This window comes from Protopterus annectens, chromosome 6.part1 (assembly GCF_019279795.1).
Source record: "Protopterus annectens isolate FY-2018-M chromosome 6.part1, PAN1.0, whole genome shotgun sequence".
Lineage (NCBI taxonomy): Eukaryota > Metazoa > Chordata > Ceratodontiformes > Protopteridae > Protopterus > Protopterus annectens.
In genome coordinates this window covers 519269470-519292152 of record NC_056738.1, presented here as the reverse complement: position 1 = coordinate 519292152, position 22683 = coordinate 519269470, and the positions used below count along the sequence as shown (strand labels likewise).

General features: G+C 39.5%; 1 protein-coding gene across 1 annotated transcript in view; it reads right to left on the bottom strand.

Annotated features, from left to right (window-relative positions):
• NBEAL1 (neurobeachin like 1) overlaps window positions 1–22683 on the bottom strand; it is a 2263075-nt gene that overhangs the window by 1557114 nt on the left and 683278 nt on the right. Inside the window, exon 17 of the mRNA XM_044075407.1 lies at window positions 19723–19855. Coding sequence (XP_043931342.1) covers window positions 19723–19855 — 133 coding nt within the window. The remainder of the gene's footprint in view (window positions 1–19722; window positions 19856–22683) is intronic.

Below are 22683 nucleotides of genomic sequence, written 5' to 3'. Positions count from 1 at the left end.
GGATAGAGAAAGGAACCTGATTTACAACAATGGGGTTGCATCAGTGAGACACAGAAGGAAAATACAACAAAAGAGGATATATTTTGAAGTAGTCTATGAGAATACTTGGAATGGAAGACGTGAAGTGAGTAGCAGGAACTCGGGCAACTTACATATTGCCCAAGGTACAATAACTAGGCTAGACTAGGTAGAAATGTGCATGTGTTTTTTTGTATCTCTGTGTCTTTCGACTTTTCCCGGTTAGGGGTCGCCACAGCGGAACTCTGGTCAGCTAATGATTGGCAGAAGATTTTTCCGTGCTGGCTTGCCAGGCCTACTGCACAACTTTCAATGAAGGAACGCCCATTTACGCATGTCGCCACACAGAAGACGCTCTGAGAATCGAATGGGCAACGTCTAACTGTGAGGCGACATGTGTATTTAACGCAAAGCTTTGAGACTCCTCCAATAATTATATCAGACTATCCACCAATGTTTCTCTTTTGGCTTTTCCCGGTAAGGGGTCGCCACAGCGGAACTTCGGTCCGCTAATGATTGGCAGTGGATTTTTACGAAACGCCGAGGTGACAGCTTGACGCCCAACCTTCAATGAAGGCACGCCCATTTACGGACGCATGTCTTTCGAACGCTACCCAACCGTGGGGAGGACATGCAGACTCCACACAGAAGGCACTCCCAAGCCAAGTCGAGAATCAAACGGGAGAACCTCTTGCTGTGAGGTAACAACGCTACCGCCGCGGCAGACCATCAGACTATCCACCAATAAAAACTAAAATATATGTGCAAGGTAATGAAGTAAAAGTGAGACACTAGTGTTTTCCTATTCACCTGTTAAGAAATAGGCAGTGGAAGTGATTCAAAAGTTACTAGGGATGCTAAAAATGTATTCAGAAATGATTGCTACCAAGTGGAATAAAATTAAAATGGTGTTTTAAAGATGGTAGAAATAAGAAAAAAAAAAGACACAGGAAATTAATAGGGAGTACTTGTGAGACTGACCAATACTAAATTACTGCAGAATAATGGAAATCTCCTAGGCAACACTTGCATAACAATGAACTTAGAAAGGCTGTTAAGCACACATCACAAAAAAACTTCATATACTGACCTAGGCAACAGAAAGTAGAAAGAGTTGTAGTCAAACTTAGGGAACCTAGTACAACTAAAATAACCAGAGATCCTATAGAATTATTACAAATTTTTCAGAAATTTGCACTAAACAGAGGAACGGAGATGCCAAGAAAGGCACAAATGGAAATATTTATGGAAAACTTAATGATGCTAATTTTATAGCAGGCTGCACAAGAATTAATAGCCATGATGATAAACAGTTATGTATAATTAATCAACAGGGAAGTCTCCAGGAATAGATGACATTCCTGTCAAAGTTTGGACGCTAGGAAGGAAACGAGTGGTAATATCCTGGAAGGTTTTGTTTAACAATATTTTAAAAAGTGTATGGGGGGGGAACCAGCATATTGGAAGAAAGTTGTGGTGGCCATGTTATCCAGAGGGTAAAGACTCTTCAAATCCAGCTTCATATATAGTACTTTCAGTTTAAAACAATGTGTTTGTGTCTATTCTAGCTAAGAGAATGCCACAGGTGTGGTTAGAATTGATAGATATAGACCAATGTGGTTTTATAGAGGGGAAGCAAACATATGACAACATTAATAGAACAATTATGTTACAGAGGGAAGCAGAGCATAAGACAATACCAGTACTGTTGGTGGGTCATGATGCAGATAAATCATTTGACAGAGTCAGCTGGGATTATATGATCAGGGCAATGGTAGCATTTACATTCCATGACAAAATATGGTTAATAAGGAAGATATACGACTAATCATAAGCAAGAATTAAGGTGGGAGGGCTACTGTCAGACAAGATATGTTTGAGCAGAGGAACCAGGCAGGTATGTTCTTTTTTCTTTATCCATTTCTTATTTAGAACCATTAGCAAAGAAAATGCAGGACTCAAAAATTCAAAGATATAACTACTATGGTAATCGAGAAAAGTTAGCTTTATTTGCAGATATTTTGTTCTAGAATATAGAAAAGGATATTTTGGTGTACCATATAAAAATCTTAATACTCGCACTATGGAGCAATGAAAAAAAATACTGGAAAGACAGAACAACAAGAGAATGTTGAACATATCTCTTCTCCTTTAAACTTATTTTTTGCAAGGGGGAAGCAACTAAACAAAAGATAATGCAAAAACTGAAACTGAAAGCACTTGATTACAGATGTGGCCAGTAAGATACAAACAGTGAAAATGTTTTTAGTCCCTTTATTCTTACATACAGGTCAGGCCTATTTTTATCAACCAGATGAGAAGTTGTGGATAAGAATAAAGAGTTAATGGAATTTATTTGGGAGGTGAAAGAGTTAAGTAGGATAATTTGATTTTCCTCAAAGAACAAGGTGATTTAGGATTACCTGATTTGAAGGGGTCATTTAGAGCTACACAGTTAAAGCTCATGTAAACACAACCAGAAGGTCATAAATCAAAACATAATGCGATGACAATGAAATAGGAAGGGAGAGTTCAAGAAAGACAGAGAGGGCTTTTGGATGCAGCTCACTAAGGAGACTAACAAAAAACATAAAGAATATTATATTCTTAAAGTAGCAGGAAGTATTCAAAGAACCACATCAGCACTACAATGGAGAAAGGAGATTTTTAGGAATGACTTCAAATAGCAGTATAAAAACAGGCAAGAAAAGGTTTGAATTTACTGAAGGAAATGAATAGGAGCCAGGTACTGATGGGAAATAGATAGGGAGGTGAAGATAATGGAATGGGAAGAGGGGAGGCAGAACTCTGGACTGCAGGTTAAATATTGCTATTATACCTCTCAACCGTACCAAATTCCTTGGTATTTACTGGTTGTGAGGGCAAAATAATAGGGTGCCACAAAATCCTGAGTGGCCCCTTTGATTCCTAATTTTTTAATTTTTATTTACAAATCATGTGAGCACCCAGCATGAATTAATCCTCCTCACCACCAACTCTGAAGTTCTTACATTATTTAGGAAGAAAAAAAACTCTTGTTTGTCCACATTTAAAATTATCATCTTTAGAGCAATGTTTTTGAACTGAATATGATCCTGATCCTGGGGGAGGGGAGGGTCATTTACATCTGTAGTAATGAGATCAGCAATGCATGTCTGATTTTTTTCTGGTTATGATCGTTTTGGTCTCATACCCAGTACTTAATTGTCTGTTTTCAGCTTTGTTTTTGTGAACTTTTGAAAATGTTAGTCAGTAACATCCTGCAGCACATGGTTTCACGTGACAATGAATATGTCTCAACGGTGCCTTTTAAAACAATCCCTGGTAACAAGATGAATTTAAAATGTGATGAAAGATAAGAATGTGCAATTGTGCATGGCTGTAAATACAACAAAGGATGGCAAACTAAAACAAGTGAAGCCCCCTTTCCCACACATAGCAACTGTATGCTTTAACTGCTCACGACTGCATACACAAGTTAACACATTTCCATGACTACACTCTTGCTGTACTCTTCCATCACTCATGTAGGGTTTTAAGGAAATAGACGAAAACCTTAAAACAGTGTAGGCACTGTCTACATGCAAGGCTATATATGCAACTAATATTCTACAACTAACTAAAAACCAAAATTTTCACAGAATAAACATAGTTATGCATCCGCCAGAGAGCAATTAACACAAAATGTAATAGTTTATGCACAAATTACCAAACCTGACGTTAAATGGCAGTTTCCACACAAACTGGACTAAGGCACTAGAAACAGACAAGCGCTTCCAAGAATATTACACATTTTTCCTACCAGACCACCACTCTTATGTTATATTGTCCCTCCACAGATATTACAGATAAATGAGTTGTACAAGGTGGATTTAATAATACATGCACATATGGCATTCTAGGAACACAGTAATACAGAAGTAGTGATTTTTTTTCTTTTCTGCAGTGTTTGGATTTAGCATTTATGCAGTAGGTTGTTTCCAATCTGCAGTTAAAACTACGAACAAAAAAATAACCAGTACCCAGATAAGGGTCCAGCAGTAAAACGACTAATATATTCCAAAAACAAAACCACTCGATCCACCACAGCAGAAAGGTATACAGCCATCACAATAAGCAATAAGAAACAGTCAAGAGTAAAAAATAACTAATAAATAAACTGGGTGGTAAGCACTTTCACGGTTAAAAGGACCACTTCATCAGACCATTACAATATGTAAAATAAAACCTATAAATATAAGTTCAAATAATAACCAATCTACATGTGATTGTATTACTGCATGTGAATTGGTTGTTACTTGAATTTATATTCATAGGTTTTATTTTACGTATTCAGTATATACCTTTCTGCCGTGGTGTATCGAGCGGTTTTGTCTTTGGACTGTTAAATAAAACCAACTCTGTTTTGAATATTAATATTATGATATCCTGTATGACACATGACTATGAAACATACCCCATTTACGGCCTTTAATTTTTTTCTCCAAAAGGTTTCAGAACTATGCCTCGCATCCCTCTTGTTTTGGGTAGTCCAGCTAATAAACTATTCTCAAACTATAACATACCAGATCTCTCCAACCTTAATATATTCTTTACTACTGTTATTTCTTAAGTCTTCACATAAACTGCATCATTCCTTTTCTTACATAACTACTCTTTTTTTCCTATTACTTCACCATGCCACTTATTAATTTGCTTGTTTGCCATTTCTGTTTGATGAATGAAGAGGTCCACCTGCAAAGAACCTACTTTCACAAAGCTGGAAGTGAACCTCAAAACGTACAACACTAAAACCGTGAAAATCTTGTAAGAAATTCAGCAGATGGTGCAAATACATGAAAATACAAAATATTACCAAGATTCTGTGATTAATATAAACAAGTGATTCCATCTCTCTACTTCCCACTGGTCAGAATGATTTTAGTGGTGCATGAGTGATCACAACAGTCTTTTGCCGTCATTCCAGTTGTAGACTTGCCTCAAAGCCTTTAAATGCATCTCTTATAGCCAAAAACAGGGTGCCCAGAAATTGCTATTTTTGTAACTAATTTAATGTTACTGCTCCCCACACACACACACATTTAAAATGCACAAAGTTCTTTAAATGCAACCTACATGCGCAAATCCTGACACGATCAACAATTTACATATTTATACTTTGACACGAGCATACACACACACCCATTCTTATATGTATAAATATATATACATTGACCCTGAGAGGCATTGCATGTACTTTTACATATAAAACATACAACCAGATGAAATTGTTTCTACATTGATGGCCTTAACAAATTCCTTCCTGCTAAGATGGATATCCAGTTAAAAATAAGATGGAGGCAAGCTATAATGACATCTTCAAATCTGACAGGAACAAACAATACCACATCCACTACTACACTGCCCTTACAGCATTGAATTGGTTCGAATTGCCTCGATACTTAGATAACATACACCTCATCTCCACACATATTATTCATAAAGCCAATGACTGCCCTGTTTTTACTCCTATTCTCCATCAACATTTTCTATAGTTACAGCACAGATGACAATACTATGATTGTTTATTTCACTAAAATAATTTACTTAATACTCTGTGTAAAGATTCCTTTGCAGTATATCATATCTGCATGGAATGTGACATATATGCATCACAGTTGCTTCACAATGTGATTTAGCTGTAATATTTTCATCACTGTTCAATCTATATTTAAAATGAAACCATGTGCAGAAGTGCACCTTTACTTATGAATCATTCACAAGAACACACTTATCTTCACTATTTTGAACTCAGTATACAGATACAGGACATTATGAAATACTGTGTTTCTGCAAAAGGTTTATGCCTTTTTTTTTTTTTTTTAAGTTTGTCCGTTTGTTTGTGTCTTTCGGCTTTTCCTGGTTAGGGGTCGCCACAGGGGAACTTCGGTCCGCTAATGATTGGTAGTGGATTTTTACGTACCGGGTTACCAGCCCTGATGCACAACCTTCAATAAAGGCACGCCCCCATTCACGTATGCCTCCACACAGAAGATGCTCTAGCTGAGAATCGAACGGGGCAACGTCTTGCTATGAGGCGACAATGCTACCGCAGCACCACCACCGCTTTTTTTTTTAAGTAACAAATCCAAATAGTTTTGCTTAAGCTGTCCTCTATTATCAGTTATCACTAGAGACTCAGAATGGTACAGAAAGCTAGCACATGCAGTTAATTTTATTTTTATAAAAGAAAACTGCATTTTTGTTTTATACAAGTTCAAGTTTTATATATGCATTTCAAATGTTAAATAAAACACTATTACTCTGGTTATATTTTGGGTTTGAGTTTGAATGTTGGTAACCCACAATTCCACTTGAATGGGTGGGGTTATTTAATCATGTATGTATATTTTATGTTAATCAGTGTACAGATTTTTGGCCGTTGTACCTACTTTTTATGAGCCTTTGTCCAGACTTTTGATGTTTTCAGGTCGAGAAGTATGACTGCTATCAAACCCGGATAGGGAAGGCAGAGTATAGGCAAAAAGACAAGGATGACAAATGCGAAGATAAGCTTTGATTAAGTTTTTAGAAGAGTCTAGAACAGAAACTACCGTTAAAAAGGGGGCAATTAGTAGGTGTATATACATTGCATGGTAACTAGAAGAATCACCCAGAGGAGGTCATAAAACATTGGAAAAAAATGGAAAGGAAATTTATGAACAAATAATGGGAGGACATCAGTATAGTTCCCAAATTTACAGCAAAGTCCAGATGATTTCCACATGGAAGTATTTGTACAGATATTTTTATTCCCCAGGCAGACAGCAAACAATGGAGGTGTGATGGGAAAAGAGATGTAATGAGTTAAGATTTTGAAATTCCCTGTATACAAATAAATGGAATTTCTGAAAACAATATATGCAGAACAGCACTCAGGAAGCGGAAGAGGAGGGACAATTAAGGGAAGGTAGGAACTGAACAATGTATGTAATACTGGCATAAATAAAAAATCATAAAGAAAGCATATGTATAACAAATGACAACAGCAATGGAAAATGTTACTGGTTGTTTTATTTTGTACTAATATATGCCTGTTAGTGTCAGCATTTAAAATGTGAAAACTTTATGTTTACAGAAAGAAAATATAATACAGTTTAGAAAAATTAGTATGTTTAATAATTAAATACAGAACTGCATTAACCAGAATTAAAGTATGAAGATAGCCTCCAACCATGACAGAAATTATTACCCGACATCTTTATGTGATGCAAATTAGTTTATTAACCTTGAGTATAATTATGTCTAAAGCACAGCAAAGGGTTTTAATACATTTCCATAAAAATCACAGAAACACTTCCTATTGCCTCCCATTTGCCAAGATTTGGTTACACTTTACTAACTTTCTTCTCTGACATGGATTTAATTTACCTCTTTTTACGAACTGAAGATGGCAGCAGTTAAATATTTTGACAATTTGCAAATACTTCAAACCCCACAGCAAGCAATACTGAATAACTCTTACTTGCAGCAACTTCAATAACAGAAAAGAGAAACTGATATGGGTTTCAGGAGAAGTACATTTTAATGACACATAAAAAAAAGATAGTTTAGTTATAAAGAATAATTATAAATGAAGCTCTTTACTTTGTGATCTGTAGGACAACAGCGTTAAAAAAACAGATTAATGTTCTATGCAGAACAGGGAAAAGTACAGTTGTGTACACTTACCATAAATGTAGATGTTCGAGTGTATTCACTGTTGCAGTCCTAACCAATGGGTTATCCGGCTCCCAGTAGCCATCAATCGGCCAGAATACCAAAGGTAAGTAAAAATGTCTCGGCTGTAAAGGACGTCAGGGTGTCTGATACAAAAGGAGGCAGCCAACATCACTTCCTCAGTCTTTCTTGCCTAACAGTCAGAAGCCCCCAGAAAACAAGGCTTAAACTAAATTTACACGTGAAAGAAAACAAAATGCCTAGTATACACCTCAAGCGAAAAAAAATGAAAAGACCAATGGTTAGACCACAGCTGAAGATAAAAATGGAATAATCCACGTCAGGAAATAAATCACTTGCAGCTTCACAGTAGTGCCCTTTATAAAACCAAAAGTTGTAACTGAGATGTAGTAGTCAAGGTAGGAAACGGTTCACTTGCAGTTTCACACCACTTTATTAAACAAGAGTAAGTGCTTTCGCGATCTAAGTCAGCTGATCGCTTCTTCAGACTCATAAAAACAGTTAAAACATTGGTATTTAAAATATGGTTCAACCAATGAAAACACATATAGAACTATGACATAGACTAATTAAAATTGCATACGTCAGTACATTAATTTGCCTTATATTCTGCATAAGATGAAATAAAATATACATATGACAGACACATTTTATGTAATAATTCATATTACTTAGTATGCATCCAACATTTGTACACAAAAATGTAGTGAAAGGACAATATATGAGAATAAGCCGCTTACATAATACAGATGAAGGCTTTGTGAAGACAATGACTATATTAGAGAAAGACTTCTTAAACAGAGGTTATAGTAAGGAAAGACATAAATGAAAGCTCTAAATATACCATTGAAAATAGGGATGGGAGATGCAAACCGCTCTTCTCAAATACTAAAGAAGATGTTAAAACCAAGGAAGGTCATGATTTTAAAGTTAGATTCCCTATAACTTATTCAAGTGGCATCAGAAGGTTCTGTAATATTTTTGAGAAGAATTGGAATGTTTTATTGTCGGATCCTGACTTGAGAGAATTGTTAGACGATAGACCCAGCTTTTCTTTTAGAAATAAGAGATCCTTAAAAAGGCAACTCTGTTATAAATCCAGAAACAATGAAAGAATGATCCTATCTGATAGGCAGGGGACTTTTCCTTGCAGAAATTGTACAGCATGTGACTATTTATATAATAAATCTACATACAAACATCCTACACTAGGATTTATAATTGATATAGATTTTTATGCTGACCGCAGAACACAAAATTTGGTTTATTTCAGCTTCTGCACTGTCTGTCATGCCTTTTATATAGGCAAAACCAATAGGTGTCTAAAGGAATGTATCCTTGAACACCTTAGAGATAGAAGAAATAAAAAAAGACACAAGTGCTTTAGCAAAACATGTGGAAGAAGAAGATAGGAAACATATTTTTAATTTCATGGTTTTAGAATTAATAAATAAAAGTAAGAGGGGAGGGGATACAAGGAATAAGGTAGAGGAAGCCGAACAAAGATGGATTTTACTACTTCAGGCAGATAGGTCTCCTGGATTGAACAATGCTGTTTCCTTGAAACCTTTTTTAAAATCCAGACCACTAAAACATTAAGTAATATGGATTATTACATAAAATGTGTCTGTTATATGTATATTTTATTTCATCTTATGCAGAATATAAGGCAAATTAATGTACTGCTGTATGCAATTTTAATTAGTCTATGTCATAGTTCTATATGTGTCTTCATTGGTTGAACCATATTTTAAATACCAATGTTTTAACTGTTTTTATGAGTCTGAAGCAGCGATCAGCTGACTTAGATCGTGAAAGCGCTTACTCTTGTTTAATAAAGTGGTGTGAAACTGCAAGTGAACCGTTTCCTACCTTGACTACTACATCTCAGTTACAACTTTTGGTTTTATAAAGGGCACTACTGTGAAGCTGCAAGTGATTTATTTCCTGACGTGGATTATTCCATTTTTATCTTCAGCTGTGGTCTAACCATTGGTCTTTTCATTTTTTTTAAACTAAATTTAGCCTGTACCTTAGGAAAAGAGAAAAAGGGGGAAGGAGGGAGGGAAAGCAGGACCGCAACAGTATACATTATACTCGAACATCTACATTTATGGTAAGTGTACATAACTGTACTATGTTCATCGTGTTTCACTGTTGCAGTCCTAACCAATGGGTTGATTACCAAAGCCCAGAGAAAAGGGAGAAGGAACCAACAGAATCAAGGATTGGAGATAATGCCCTGCACAACAGCAGTAGCAAACCCTGCCTTGGCTTTTGAAAACAATTGCAATTTCTAATGCGTTGTGAAAAAGTGTGAACAGAAGACCATGTGGCAGCTTCCAAAATGTCTTAGTAGGGGCACCCCTTAAAAAGGCTCAGAAGTGGAAGCTGCTCTAGTTGAGTGGGTCCTAACCCCTTGAGGAGGAACCTTGCCATGAAAGGAATGACCAAAAGTAATACAATGAGCAATCCATTTAGAAATGGTTTGCTTAGAAACAGCCTTGCCCTGGGCTCCAGGGGCAAAGCTGACCAATAGCTGAGCTGATTTCTGAAGGTCTTTAGTCCTGTCCAGGTAAAGCCTGAGCTGTCTATGCACATCAAGAGAATGTAGGATCCTCTCACCTCTATTTCAAGGATTAGGAAAGAAGGAAGGACAGTGTATGGACTGATTAAGAGTCAGGCTAGAAACAACCTTAGGCATAAAGGAGGGGTTGCCTCTGAGAGACTATCTGCATGGAAAATAAGAAAAGGCTCCACAGCCATCAAAGCCTGCAGCTCCGAAACCCTCTTTGCTGAAGTTATAGCCAAGAAGAAGGCAGTCTTCCATGAGAGAAACTTTAAATCTGCAATGGCAGCTGGCTCAAAAGGAGGAACAGTGAGTTTCTCTGGAACAAAATTAAGATCCCAGGCTGGAGTAGGTGCCCTTCTGGGAGGTTTTAAGTTGCAAGCCCGTCTGAGAATCATTTTCATCAGAGGATGAGAGAAAATGGGTTGTTCAAAAGAACAATGAGCAGAAATGGCTGAAGCATGGATCTTGATAGAGGAAAAGGAAAGACCACCCAGAAGCAAATCAGCCAAGTATTCCAGGATCAGAGGAAGGGTAGGCTGAGAAGAAGATTCCCCCCTAGCCTGCATCCAAACAGAGAATCTTTCCCATTTGCCAGCATAAGACATCTTAGTGCTAGGCCTTCTGGCCTCCTTCAGCAGGTCAACCACCTGCTGGGACAGGGAAGAAGAATAGGATGGAGTCATACAATGAGTAAAGCTGCCAAATGTTGAGACTGAAGATGAGGATGTAGAATGTTTCCCCCTTTCTGAACCAAAAGATCTGGCCTCAGAGGAAGATGCCAAGGAGGAAATTGGGAGAGGCTGAGAAGCAGTGGATACCAATGCCACCTGGGCCAGTCCGGAGCTTTGAGAATAGTCCATGATCGTTTGTCCCTGATCTTCAATAATACTCTGGGATGACGAGGAAGAGGAGGGAAGGCATAAACTGACAGCAGCGTCCAAGGGAAGGACAGAGCATCCACTCTCCAGGCTCTGCTGTGATGCTGTCTGGTGCAAAAAAGAGGTAGAAGATAGTTGTCTGGAGAGAAGAGATCCACTTGGAGTGCCCCAACATTGAATGATGCTATAAAAAACTGCTCTGTTCAGCTGCCACTCGTGAGGATCCAGGGTCTCTGCTCAACTGGTCAGCCAAAACATTGAACCTTCCTGGAAGAAACTGAGCTAGGAGATACAGGCCCAGGGATGCTGCTATGGACCAAAGACTCATGCTCTGTCTGCACAGGAGGTAAGACTGAGTCCCTCCCTACTTGTTGATGTACCACAGGACTGTGGTGTTGTCTGTCCTGACAAGAAGGGTCCCTGGAGAAAGAAGATGCTTGAAAGCTAGTAAAGCCTGCTGGACTGCCATCAACTCCTTTAAATTTATGTGCAGGCGCATCTGCTGGGCATTCCAATTTCCCTGTATGCATCTGCCATCCAGGTGAGCTCCCTAGGCATAGTCTGATAAGTCTGCGGTAAGAACCTGAATGACCAGGGGTGGGCGAAAAGGCATGCCTTTGTTCTGCAGACAGGCTCTGTCCGCAGACATGGAAGCAGGAGAATTATCACATCTAGGTCCTGTGTGTGTTGACACCAAGTGTTCTTGAGGTACCATTGCAATTTCCTCATATGCAGTTTTGCATATGGAATCATGAGAATGCAAGAGGCCATGAATCCCAGAGCTTGCAGGTATTTCCTTGCAGGGAGCTGGGACAGACTTGCCAAATCCTTAAAGTAAATTGAAAGAGTTGTCTGCTTTTCCTGGGTGAGATACATCATCTAGGCGGCTGTGTTCAGACTCGCTCCCAGGAATGTAATCTCTTTGGATGGCACCATTTTTGATTTTTCCACGCTGAGAGTGTAACCCCAGGAAGAGAGAAGAGTCTTTACAAATTCTAGATCCTTTAGCAGCTGTTCCTGAGAATTTGCTTGAATTAGACAGTCGTCCAAGTATGGATAAATCTGAATTTTCTTTTGCCTGCAAAAAGCAATGACTGGAGCCAGGCACTTTGTGAAAACTCTGGGGGCAGTAGATAAGCCAAAGGGCAGCGCAGAGAATTGATAATGTTGCTTGCCCACCCTGGAATGAAGGTATTGCCTGCAACCTTCCCTGATAGGGATGTGCAGATAAGCTTCTTTGAGATCCAATGTTACCAGCCAGGAATCCTTTTCTAACACTGGCAGTAACTGATGCAGAGTGAGCATTTTGAACTTTGGAATTATCAAGAAAGTGTTCAGGATGGACAGATCCAGGATAGAACGCCAGGTGCCTTCTTTTTTTGGAACTAGGAAAAGTCTGGAATAGAATCCCTGGCTGAGCAGGAACTGATTCTATTGTTCCCAGATGTAACAGAGACAAAATTTGCTTTTCTACTTCTGCCCTTTGGTTTGGAGGAGTGTCCGGGAATCCTTTGGTTACTGGAAAGGTGTGGAAAGAAAACTTGAGCCCTAGGGATACAGTTCTGAGTACCCATTTGTCGTCCGTGATGGTGGCCCAAACATTTGCAAACAGGGCCAACCTTCCCCCTAAAGGACTCTCCGGGCAGGCAAGAACAGGCAGAAGTTGGACAGAGTCATTGAGAATGTTTAGACTGAGATGCAGGTTTAGAACCTCTTGCCTTGGAAGAGGAAGCCTGCCAACGCTTAGACCTTTGAGGGGTAGCCCCCTGCCCCCTAGATGATTTTTAATCTCTAGTCCTAGAATGGCTCTGTCTGCTAGAGTCCTAGAATGGCTCTGTCTGCTAGTATCAGGGAATGTCCAACTCTTAGCAGGGTAATTCCTGCTAAAGCGAGAAGGCTGAACTTGCAGCGTCTTTAACTGTCTGCATAGACTTGGCCTTGTCTTCCCATCTTCTTGAGCACTTCCTCTGCTTTGCTGCCAAAAAGACTGTCCTTATGCAAAGGTACATCTAAAAGCTTAGCCTTAACAGGCTCTGGTAGGGGCTGCTCCCTCAGCCAAGCGTGCCTTCTAATAACAGAGCCAGTAGCTGTAGCCCTACAGGAGGCTTATAGAATGTCAAAACCACAATGTAAAGAATGCCTATTGACTAGACTGGCAGAATTCAGCAAATCCTGCATATCCTTACTCATCGCCAACTGAGGTACACCTGCTATCCTAGATTTAATAGCTTCCAAGGTGTGCTGCTGTTACTTCAGCATATAAAAAAGACACTTAGTAGACCTAATAGCAAGAGTGGCAGAGGTATAAACCTTTTTACCCCACCTATCTAGGCTCCTGGATTCCCTGTCCGAAGGAACAGGATTTTTAGTAACAGTGGCCTTAACTCCTTTAGGGCCTTGAGAAATAACCTCTGGATCAGCCAACGGATTCCTGAAAAGAAACAAATGAGAATCAGGAACTCTACAGTACCTATCAGGTTTCCTGGGAGCAGGAGGAACTGAATTTGGAGTCGAGGAATTTTCCAGAAAAACATCATCAACCACTTCCAACACAGGAGGAATAGCCAAAGGCTTAATGCTGAGGCAAATCCAAAAACTCCCTAATCCTTTGCTTAGAAAGGGGGTAATCCTGACTTTCCCATTTAAAATGTTCCCTGAGAGTATTTCAAGTATCACCAAAAGAGAAATCTTCTGGAGAAGCAGAAGGGATGGACTCCTCCTCGTCTGAATCCTCAAAAGGAGAGAAAGCTTGAGAAACAATTTCTTCATCCACAGAAATACTAGAAGTATCCGAACCTGAAAAGGACAAAGCCTCAGGAGAGACATCCCTACCCCTTTTTGAAGGAGGAAGTTGTGAACCCCTAATACGAGTCAAAAGGTCATAAGTCATTTTAACCATCTGAGAATGAGGGAAAAAGAGGAATCTGCAGCTTGCTTCTTCACAGGCTTACAAATGGAAGATTTACCTGCAAGTCTAAAGGACTCGGGAGGACTGGCAACCACAGAAGTTGCAGCCGAAGTCGTCGGTATGAGCTTGTTATCTGAACGAAGAACTGAGGTCTCGGACACCGGAATCAGCTTCGCGGCTCTGGATCCAGCTGAAGAGGCAACAGGTGGAAGGTCAGAAGACAAAATGGACGCTAAAGGACTGGGGACCTCAGAAATGGTCTCAACATAGGTTCATACTAGGCTATCTGCCCAAGGGCATTTACAAGCCTAGCCCATAGTTTTGTGGCTTACGCCACCCCTTTAGTATGGGGAACTATACCCATTATTTTGCTGTGCCTCTGTCGAGCAGTGACACTGAGGTAATCCCTGGGGTATATCTGCGATCTCCCATCCATTGGTCAAGATTTCTCTTGAACAAGGCCAGCGAGGTGCTCTGCCTCACATATACCGGGATTTTATTCCACAGCATAGGGAGTCTTTGGGTGATGAATCTATCCCTCCAGCATGTCCTATTAATAGCCGTGTCGAGGTTTAAGTCTCCCGCCCTTGTGGCTCTGCCGGATCTAGATTTTTTGAGGTGAAGCATATTCATCAAATCTGGGTTTGACATGGCCTTGTATGTTAGGCAAAGGTCACCTCTGAGCAAGCGGTAAGCGACTGAATAGAGCTGGAGTTCTTTCAGTCGGGCAGCATAGGACAGATGTTTGAGACCCTTTATCCTTTTGGTGAGGAACTTTGTGGCCTCTCCAGCTGCTGCAAGTGTCGGGTCAGATACATTCCGAATGGGGCATTGTACTCAATCATTGGTCTGATGAGTGATGAGTATAGGAGACTATGACCTCCCTTGATCTAGATGAGAATTCCTTCATGATAAGGTGGGCAATGTAGAAGGTCTTCCTAACTACTTTAGCTACATGGGTGTCGAATGACAGACTACTATCAACCTGGGTCCCCAGGTCCCTGATAACTTCTTCTGTGCTCAGTGGATTGCCACCTATTTGGTAGCTAGGGGTAACCTTGTTTTTCCCGAAGGGTATGACTATGCATTTTTGGCATTTAACTTTAGGCCATGGCTCTGGCACCAGTTATCCGTTTCTGTGAGACCCTTCTGAAGGATATCTGTGTCAGATGTGTTTTCTACTATGGCCCAGTTTGCAGTCATCTGCAAACTTTGTCAGCCATAACCCTCCTGTGTTTGCTTGTACTTGGAAAAGTAGATGCCAAACAAGAGTGGGCCCAGGACTGAGCCCTGTGGTACACCACTTGTGACAGGCTTTGAGTCTGACATGGCGCCAGCAACTCTGACCCTGTGGGTTCTGTCACTCAGCCAGTTTGCAACCCATCTTGTGATGTATGGGTTAACATTTAAGCTGATGAGTTTTTCAATGATACCAGTGGGGTATTGTATCGAAGGCCTTCGCCAGATCGAGGTAGGCTGTATGGACTGCCTTTCCCTCATCAATGGCTTTGGTGACTGTTTGAAAAAGTCAACCAAGTTTAGAAGGCATGATCTGCCTTTGACAAAGCCAAACTGGGATGGATCCAAAGTCTGCAAATTCCCTATGTCTTTATTTATGAGGTCCATTATGATCCTCTCCATGGCTTTGCAGATAAGGCTTGTCAAGCTAATGGGCGGTAATTTCCAGGGTCGGTGGAGGCACCGCCTTTGTGAAGTGGGACCACAGTTGCAGTGCGCCACTCCTGGAGTGCGTATCCAGAGGTAAGACTATGATTAAACAGCTGTCCTAGCTGTGGGTTTAATTCCTCGTTGAGTTAAGTGGAGCACACAGCCGGGGACACCATCAGGTCCCATGGATGCTGTGTTTTGCTTTGGAGAGAGCAGTTCTCACTTGGGCGTTGGAGATGTTTGGGGGCTGCAATCGCTTGGTATAGATATCTCTCCTTTTGGGGAGGGGAGAAGTTTGCACTGAACCTGTCAGCCAGTATGTTGGCAATGTCTGTAGGATCAGTAATCTTCACATCATTTTGAACTAGTTCTGAGCATATCTGGGAGTTTCCTCCCAGGTTTCTAACATAGCTAAAGAAGGCCTTATGATTGTCTTTTGAGTCTTTAGCTATTTTTCTCTCAAAATTTGCTTTGGATGATTTTATGAGAGCTCTTAGTTTTTTACTTATAGTGATCAAGGGTGTCTTACCTTTTAAGGATTTTGCTCTATCTTGTAGTAGCTTCCTCCTTTTGTTGTAGAGTTTGTTTATGGCTGGGGTCCACCAGACTGGGACGCTTGCCTTTGGTACAAAGAGTCTTTGTTTTGCTTGGGATTGCCTTATCCATGCAGTCCTGCAGGTGCTGGTAGAAGGCATTTGTAAGTGATTCAGCGGCTTGAGTACTGTTTTCCGCCGGCTCGGGGGCCTTAAAGGAGACCACACTAGTCTTTAGAAGTGTGAAGTCGGCTTTCGAGAAGTTCTTTACTGTGGTCTTTTTTATTTCAGGTGGGGGAGGGATGAGGACCTCCAGCGAGATTAGTTTGTGATCTGATCTCACCAGTGAGGGGTATACTTCCGGTGTTGAACATTGTGCTCCCATGTTCGTGATGATGAGATCAAGTATGTTTTCTCCTCTTGTGGGGATGGTGACTAGTTGTTCCATGGCATTTGAGTTTATGAATTCCAGGAACTTTTGGGCTAGGGTGTTTGGGCTTGAGTAGTGTTCCCAGTCTATATTAGGGTAATTGAAGTCACCTAGTATGATGGTGTTTGGTGATACATTTATCCCCTCTAGTGTTTTCAGGAAGGCCATGTGAGGTTCCTGAGTTTGTGAGGGTGGCCTGTAACTAACATGCTACAATTTGCAGAGCAGTCTTGCCTATGGTTAATTGCACCTGGATGGTCTCCGATGCATCGTGCGTTGCCACCAGTCTTGAGGTGTGGGTGTCCTTGATGAAGATGAACAGAGGCCTGCGGTTGAAAACCTGCAGGCTGCAAAGGCGCCTCACTAGCTAACGCATGACTGACGACCAACCTAACATTATCCGAGGGCTTGACCTTCGGAAGCCTGTCACGGCCCTTATCCTTAGCTTCTTGGGAATATCCGAAGCCTGAAGACCAGCAGACATCATACCGACAAACTTAGGCCAAACTCCAAAATGCTTAGCTAAAAGATTAGCCCGACAACCAATAGTACACGGATTAAAAGAAGCACAAAGATCACAATTAGGAACGTCGTGGTCAAGACCTAAACAAATAATACAATAGGAATGAAAATCTCTATGGGGAATCTGCTTTCCACAGGTAAGACAATTATTAACCTTTTCTGACATTCGTTAAGGCAAGAAAAGAGGATCCCCAATGTGGTACTTAGTTGTAGTTGACTTCAGCTTCTTAGTCGGAAACACAAAAGGTAAACTGACGATCGGCACTCGTGCAAGAAATGCTTCTGGCTTTGTGGCAAGGAAGACTGAGGAAGTGATGTTGTCTGCCTCCTTTTGTACCGGACGCCCTGACGTCCTTTACAACCGACGACAGCCGACGTAATTTTTACTTACCTTTGGTATTCTGTCTGATCGAGGGCTACCGGGAGCCGGATAACCCATTGGTTAGGACTGCAACAGTGAAACACGATGAACATCAGCTTAACAGCAAAAGCCAATGCATCCTGCAGTCCACATATTAGCAGTAACCAAATCATTTACAGCTCTTCTCTAGATTTGTACAACTGAAGTGTAGACAGACCCTAGGGCAGTAAAACAAAACACACATTTCTTACAAGACAGTCAATGGGAAATTAGCAGTCTCACATTAACCAGCCACCCACTTCCAAGGTCTTCCACAGCTGCTGCTTTTTGTGTTGCTTTCTCCACAGTGACCACCCACCTACCCCTATGTATTTTCTTCAGGTATTGCACACGCCATTAATTTTAAACTTGCGAGTATCTGCACCGTGTGGCTTAACACCCTGACTATCTCAATCATGCGCAAGACCGACTGTATGTTAAGTAGCCAGTTAGCACTTAAATTGTAAGGGGAAATAACTCACAAGTGGAAGGATGCCGAATTTAAGGTTAAATAAGAAACCATGGAAATCAATACATTTGAAGTGCATGCAATGTACAAGAGAAAGCATGAGGCATTATATTTCAATATACACACAGCAGAAAGAACTCTGGAAATGTAGGTCTGAAAGATTTTTATTTGCTCACAACACAGTATGTATACATAAAACATTAATGTAACCTGGATATGCTACATTCAAGTAAGTAATGGTGCCATGTGAACAAAAATACAAAAATAATGATCCCTAAGGGTTAGTATTTATGATACCAAAATCAGGGTGTGAAAAGGTTTGCTGGGAAGCATTTCTACAAGGGGTGCAGAGAAGAATTAGAAGGTTAACTTTGATTTTATTAAGCTACTGCTGAAATGATGCATATAGTTATGGAGAGATTAAAGTGACTGAAGCAGTACTCAAACAACGCCGATGACTTATGTGACTGCAGCAGGACAGATGTCCCACAACACATTAGGAAAGACTACAAGAACTTGACCTTAGTTCAGCACACAAAAATATGGAGGAATACCAGGCATATAAAATAACAGAGGAAAATATGACTCAGTACCTTAAAAATAACTGATAGGGAAGGCAGAAGAGAAGATAAGTAAACAAAAGCAACACAATTTAATCTGGTCATCAAGAACATTTCTTCTCAAAGAATAGGTGGTGAATAGCTAATAACTGTCATCAGAATGCACAGCAAAAATTAAGACAGTTGAATTTTTGAAAATGCCTGGGATTCCTACATAAACATAATGAAGGATGGAAAAGTAGCTACCACTGGTTAGATGCAACATATGGCTAGCCTACACAAATGTATTCCTCTCTGATGACTTTTTAATCTATGTGCGCATGTATGCATATTAGAAACAACAGTATGCAAGCAATCAAAGGGACTATAAGAGGCCTAGATATATACTTGTTTAACTAGACATGCTTAAAAGTTCTTGCCACCCTTTACGATTAATTAACAGTGCCTGTATCTCATTCCTTAGAGAACAAATTTAAATTCAGGACAGCATCACAAAAAAGTTAAACTCAAATACAGTTCACTTTACATTCTAATTCACAGGTTCATAGCTGAACACTAGATTAACTGCCCTGAAGGGACATTTTAAGCCTAATCAATACACCAAGATCAGAATCAAACCTTGTACTGTGTGTCTATGAGGCAAAGACCTTAAGCATTATGCCAAACCCACTTTATTTGATGACTACTGGCACAGACACAAAACACAGCATCTGTTTCTCCAAGGTATTCAATCTTCATTACTAAAGTCATACCGAAGCGCATGTGTCATTACATCTGCTCTTATGGTAACTGGCATTCAGGTTAAGGTAGGCAACTTGAAACTGAAAGTAAACAAGACAGGCAAGTTCAAAGAAGAATTAAATAATCACTTAATTAAAACAGATCTGTGTAATATTAATGTTTTGCAGAGAAAAACAACTAGGATGTAGGATGAGCAGTGTGTGTTTTTCCAACCTTTTTTCTTAGACATAACAGTATACCAAAGGAGAATTTAAATTTCTTTTGATGCAACAATAATCACCATCAGTAAAAGCAGCTTTCTTACCCAAAGGGAATCACAAAAGCTGTGGTCTGGAAGCACAACAGTTGCATATTCCTTCTTGGTACACACTGCAACAACCAGCATGCCAGAAAATGAGATAAATGCTTCAAACCCCGTACCACCAGTTGTAAAAAAGCTAAAGGAGAAAATGGTAGAGTTAATACTCTTATCAAAGGCACTGTACATTAGTACATATTTTTTTTATTTTTATTGAACCAATTTTATTTTTCAGTAATTTGTCTTTAAATTACAGGAAAGATGCATTTCTACACCCACAAAGAGTATTGCCTTCACCAAGTCCAAGTAATCCTGCAGTCAGGTGCAATCTCACAGCTGCTATTAAAAACTATGTGTAAGCTTTTTTTTCCTCAGTCAGTTATCAACCTCATTTTGGTACTTATACAAATTTAACAAGAACACCAGCAATGCTCTGAAAATGTGTCAAAATAAGAGATTGAACAGAACTGTAGCTACAAAACAACTATTTCATCAATGGCACAGATATCAACAAGCTGGGTCTCAGAGTAATATGTAATATGGCAGGGTCAAAGGCAGAGAAAAAACAAGCATTATAACAAAGGCTTTCCTTCTACGTACTCATGTACTGCCAACTTTTGCCAAATCACTACCATACAATTAGGCATAATGCAACAAAGTAGTTACAGGAAAATTCTGACAACTAGTTATGTGCAGTGCCCCCCTTAGTGAACTTTTGAAAATGTTAGTCAGTAACATCCTGCAGCACATGGTTTCACTGATGACAATGAATATGTCTCCAGCGGTGCCTTTTAAAACAATCCCTATTAACAAGATGAATTTAAAATTATGATGAAAGATAAGAATGTGCAATTGTGCATGGCTGTAAATACAACAAAGGATGGCAAGCTAAAATAAATTGAAGCCCCCTTTCCCTATAGCAACTGTAATGCATTTAACTGCTACGATGCATACACAAGTTAACTTTTATTTCCATGACTACACTCTTGCTGTACTCTTCCATCACTCATGTAGGGTTTAAGAATAGGCGAAAACCTTAAAACAGTGTAGGCACTGTGTCTACATACAAGGCTATATATACATAATATTCTACAACTAACTGAAACCAAAATTTTCACAAGAATAAACATAGTTATGCATCCGCCAGAGCAATTAACACAAAATGTAATAGTTTATGCACAAATTACCCAAACCTGGCGTTAAATGGCAGTTTCCTACAAACTGGACTAAGGCACTTCCGAAACAGACAAAAGCAGCTTCAAAGAATATTGCACTTTTCCTGCAGACCACCACTCTTATGTTATATTGTCCCTCCACAGATATTACAGATAAATGAGTTGTACAAGGTGGATTTAATAATACATGCACATATGGCATTCAGGGCTGATAATACAGAAGTAGTGATTTTTTTTCTTTTCTGCAGTGTTTTGGATTTAGCATTTATACAGTAGGTTGTTTCCAATCTGCAGTTAAAACTACGAACAAAAATAACCAGTACCCAGATAAAGGGTCCAGCAGTAAAAGCGACTAATATATTCCAAAAACAAAACCTCGATCCACCACAGAAGGTATACAGCCATCTACAATAAACAATAAGAAACAGTCAAGAGTAAAAAAAATAACTAATAAATAAACTGGGTGGTAGCACTCGCAGTTTAAAAGGACCATACATCAGACCATTACAATGTAAAATAAAACCTATAAATATAAGTTCAAATAGCCAACAATCTACATGTAGTTGTATTACTGCATGTAGATTGGATTTGTTACTTGAATTATATTCATGAGTTTTATTTCTGATATTCAATATATATACCTTTTCTGCGTGGTGTATCCAGCGGTTTTGTCTTTACTGAACATTAAAATAAAACCAACTCTGTTTTGAATATTAATATTATGATATCCTGTGACACATGACTATGAAACATACCCCACTACGGCCTTTAATTTTTTTCTCCAAAGGTTTCAGAACTATGCCTGCATCCCTCTTGTTTTGGAGTGAGTCCAGCTAATAAACTATTCTCAAACTATAACATACAGATCTCTCCAACCTTAATATATTCTTTACTACCATTTATTTCTTAAGTCTTCACATAAACCATCATTCCTTTTCTTACATAGCTACTCTTGCCTGTGCTACCACATGCCACTTATTAATTTGCTTGTTTGCCATTTCTGTTTGATGGATAAGAAGAGGTCCACCTGCAAGAACCTACTTTCACAAAGGCTGGGTAGACCTCAAAGCATTACAACACTAAAACCGTGAAAATCTTGTAAAAAATTCAGCAGATGGTGCAAATACATGAAAATACAAATATTACCAAGATTCTGTGATTAATATAAACAGGTGATTCCCATCTCTCACCACTTCCCACTGGTCAGAGATGATTTTAGTGGTGCATGAGTGATCCCACAAGCAGTCTTTTGCCCGTCATTCCAGTTGTAGACTTGCCTCAAAGCCTTTAAATGCATCTCTTATAGCCAAAAACAAGTGCCCAGAAATTGCTATTTTGTAACTAATTTAATGTTACTGCTCCCCACACGCATTTAGAATGCACAAAGTTCTTTAAATGCACAGCCACATCGCATAAATCAGCGCGATCAACAATTTACATATTTATACTTTGACCACGAGCATACACACACCCATTCTTATATGTATAAATATATATACATTGACCCTGAGAGGCATTGCATGTACTTTTACATATAAAACATACAACCAGATGAAATTGTTTTCTACATTGATGGCCTTAACAAATTCCTTCCTGCTAAGATGGATATCCAGTTAAAAATAAGATGGAGACAAGCTATAGCTGAGCATCTTCAAATCTGACAGGAACAAAACAATACCACATCCACTACTACACTGCCCTTACAGCATTGAATTGGTTCAGTGCCTCGATACTTAGATAACATACACACCTCAATATACATATTATTCAGCGGCAATGACTGCCCTGTTTT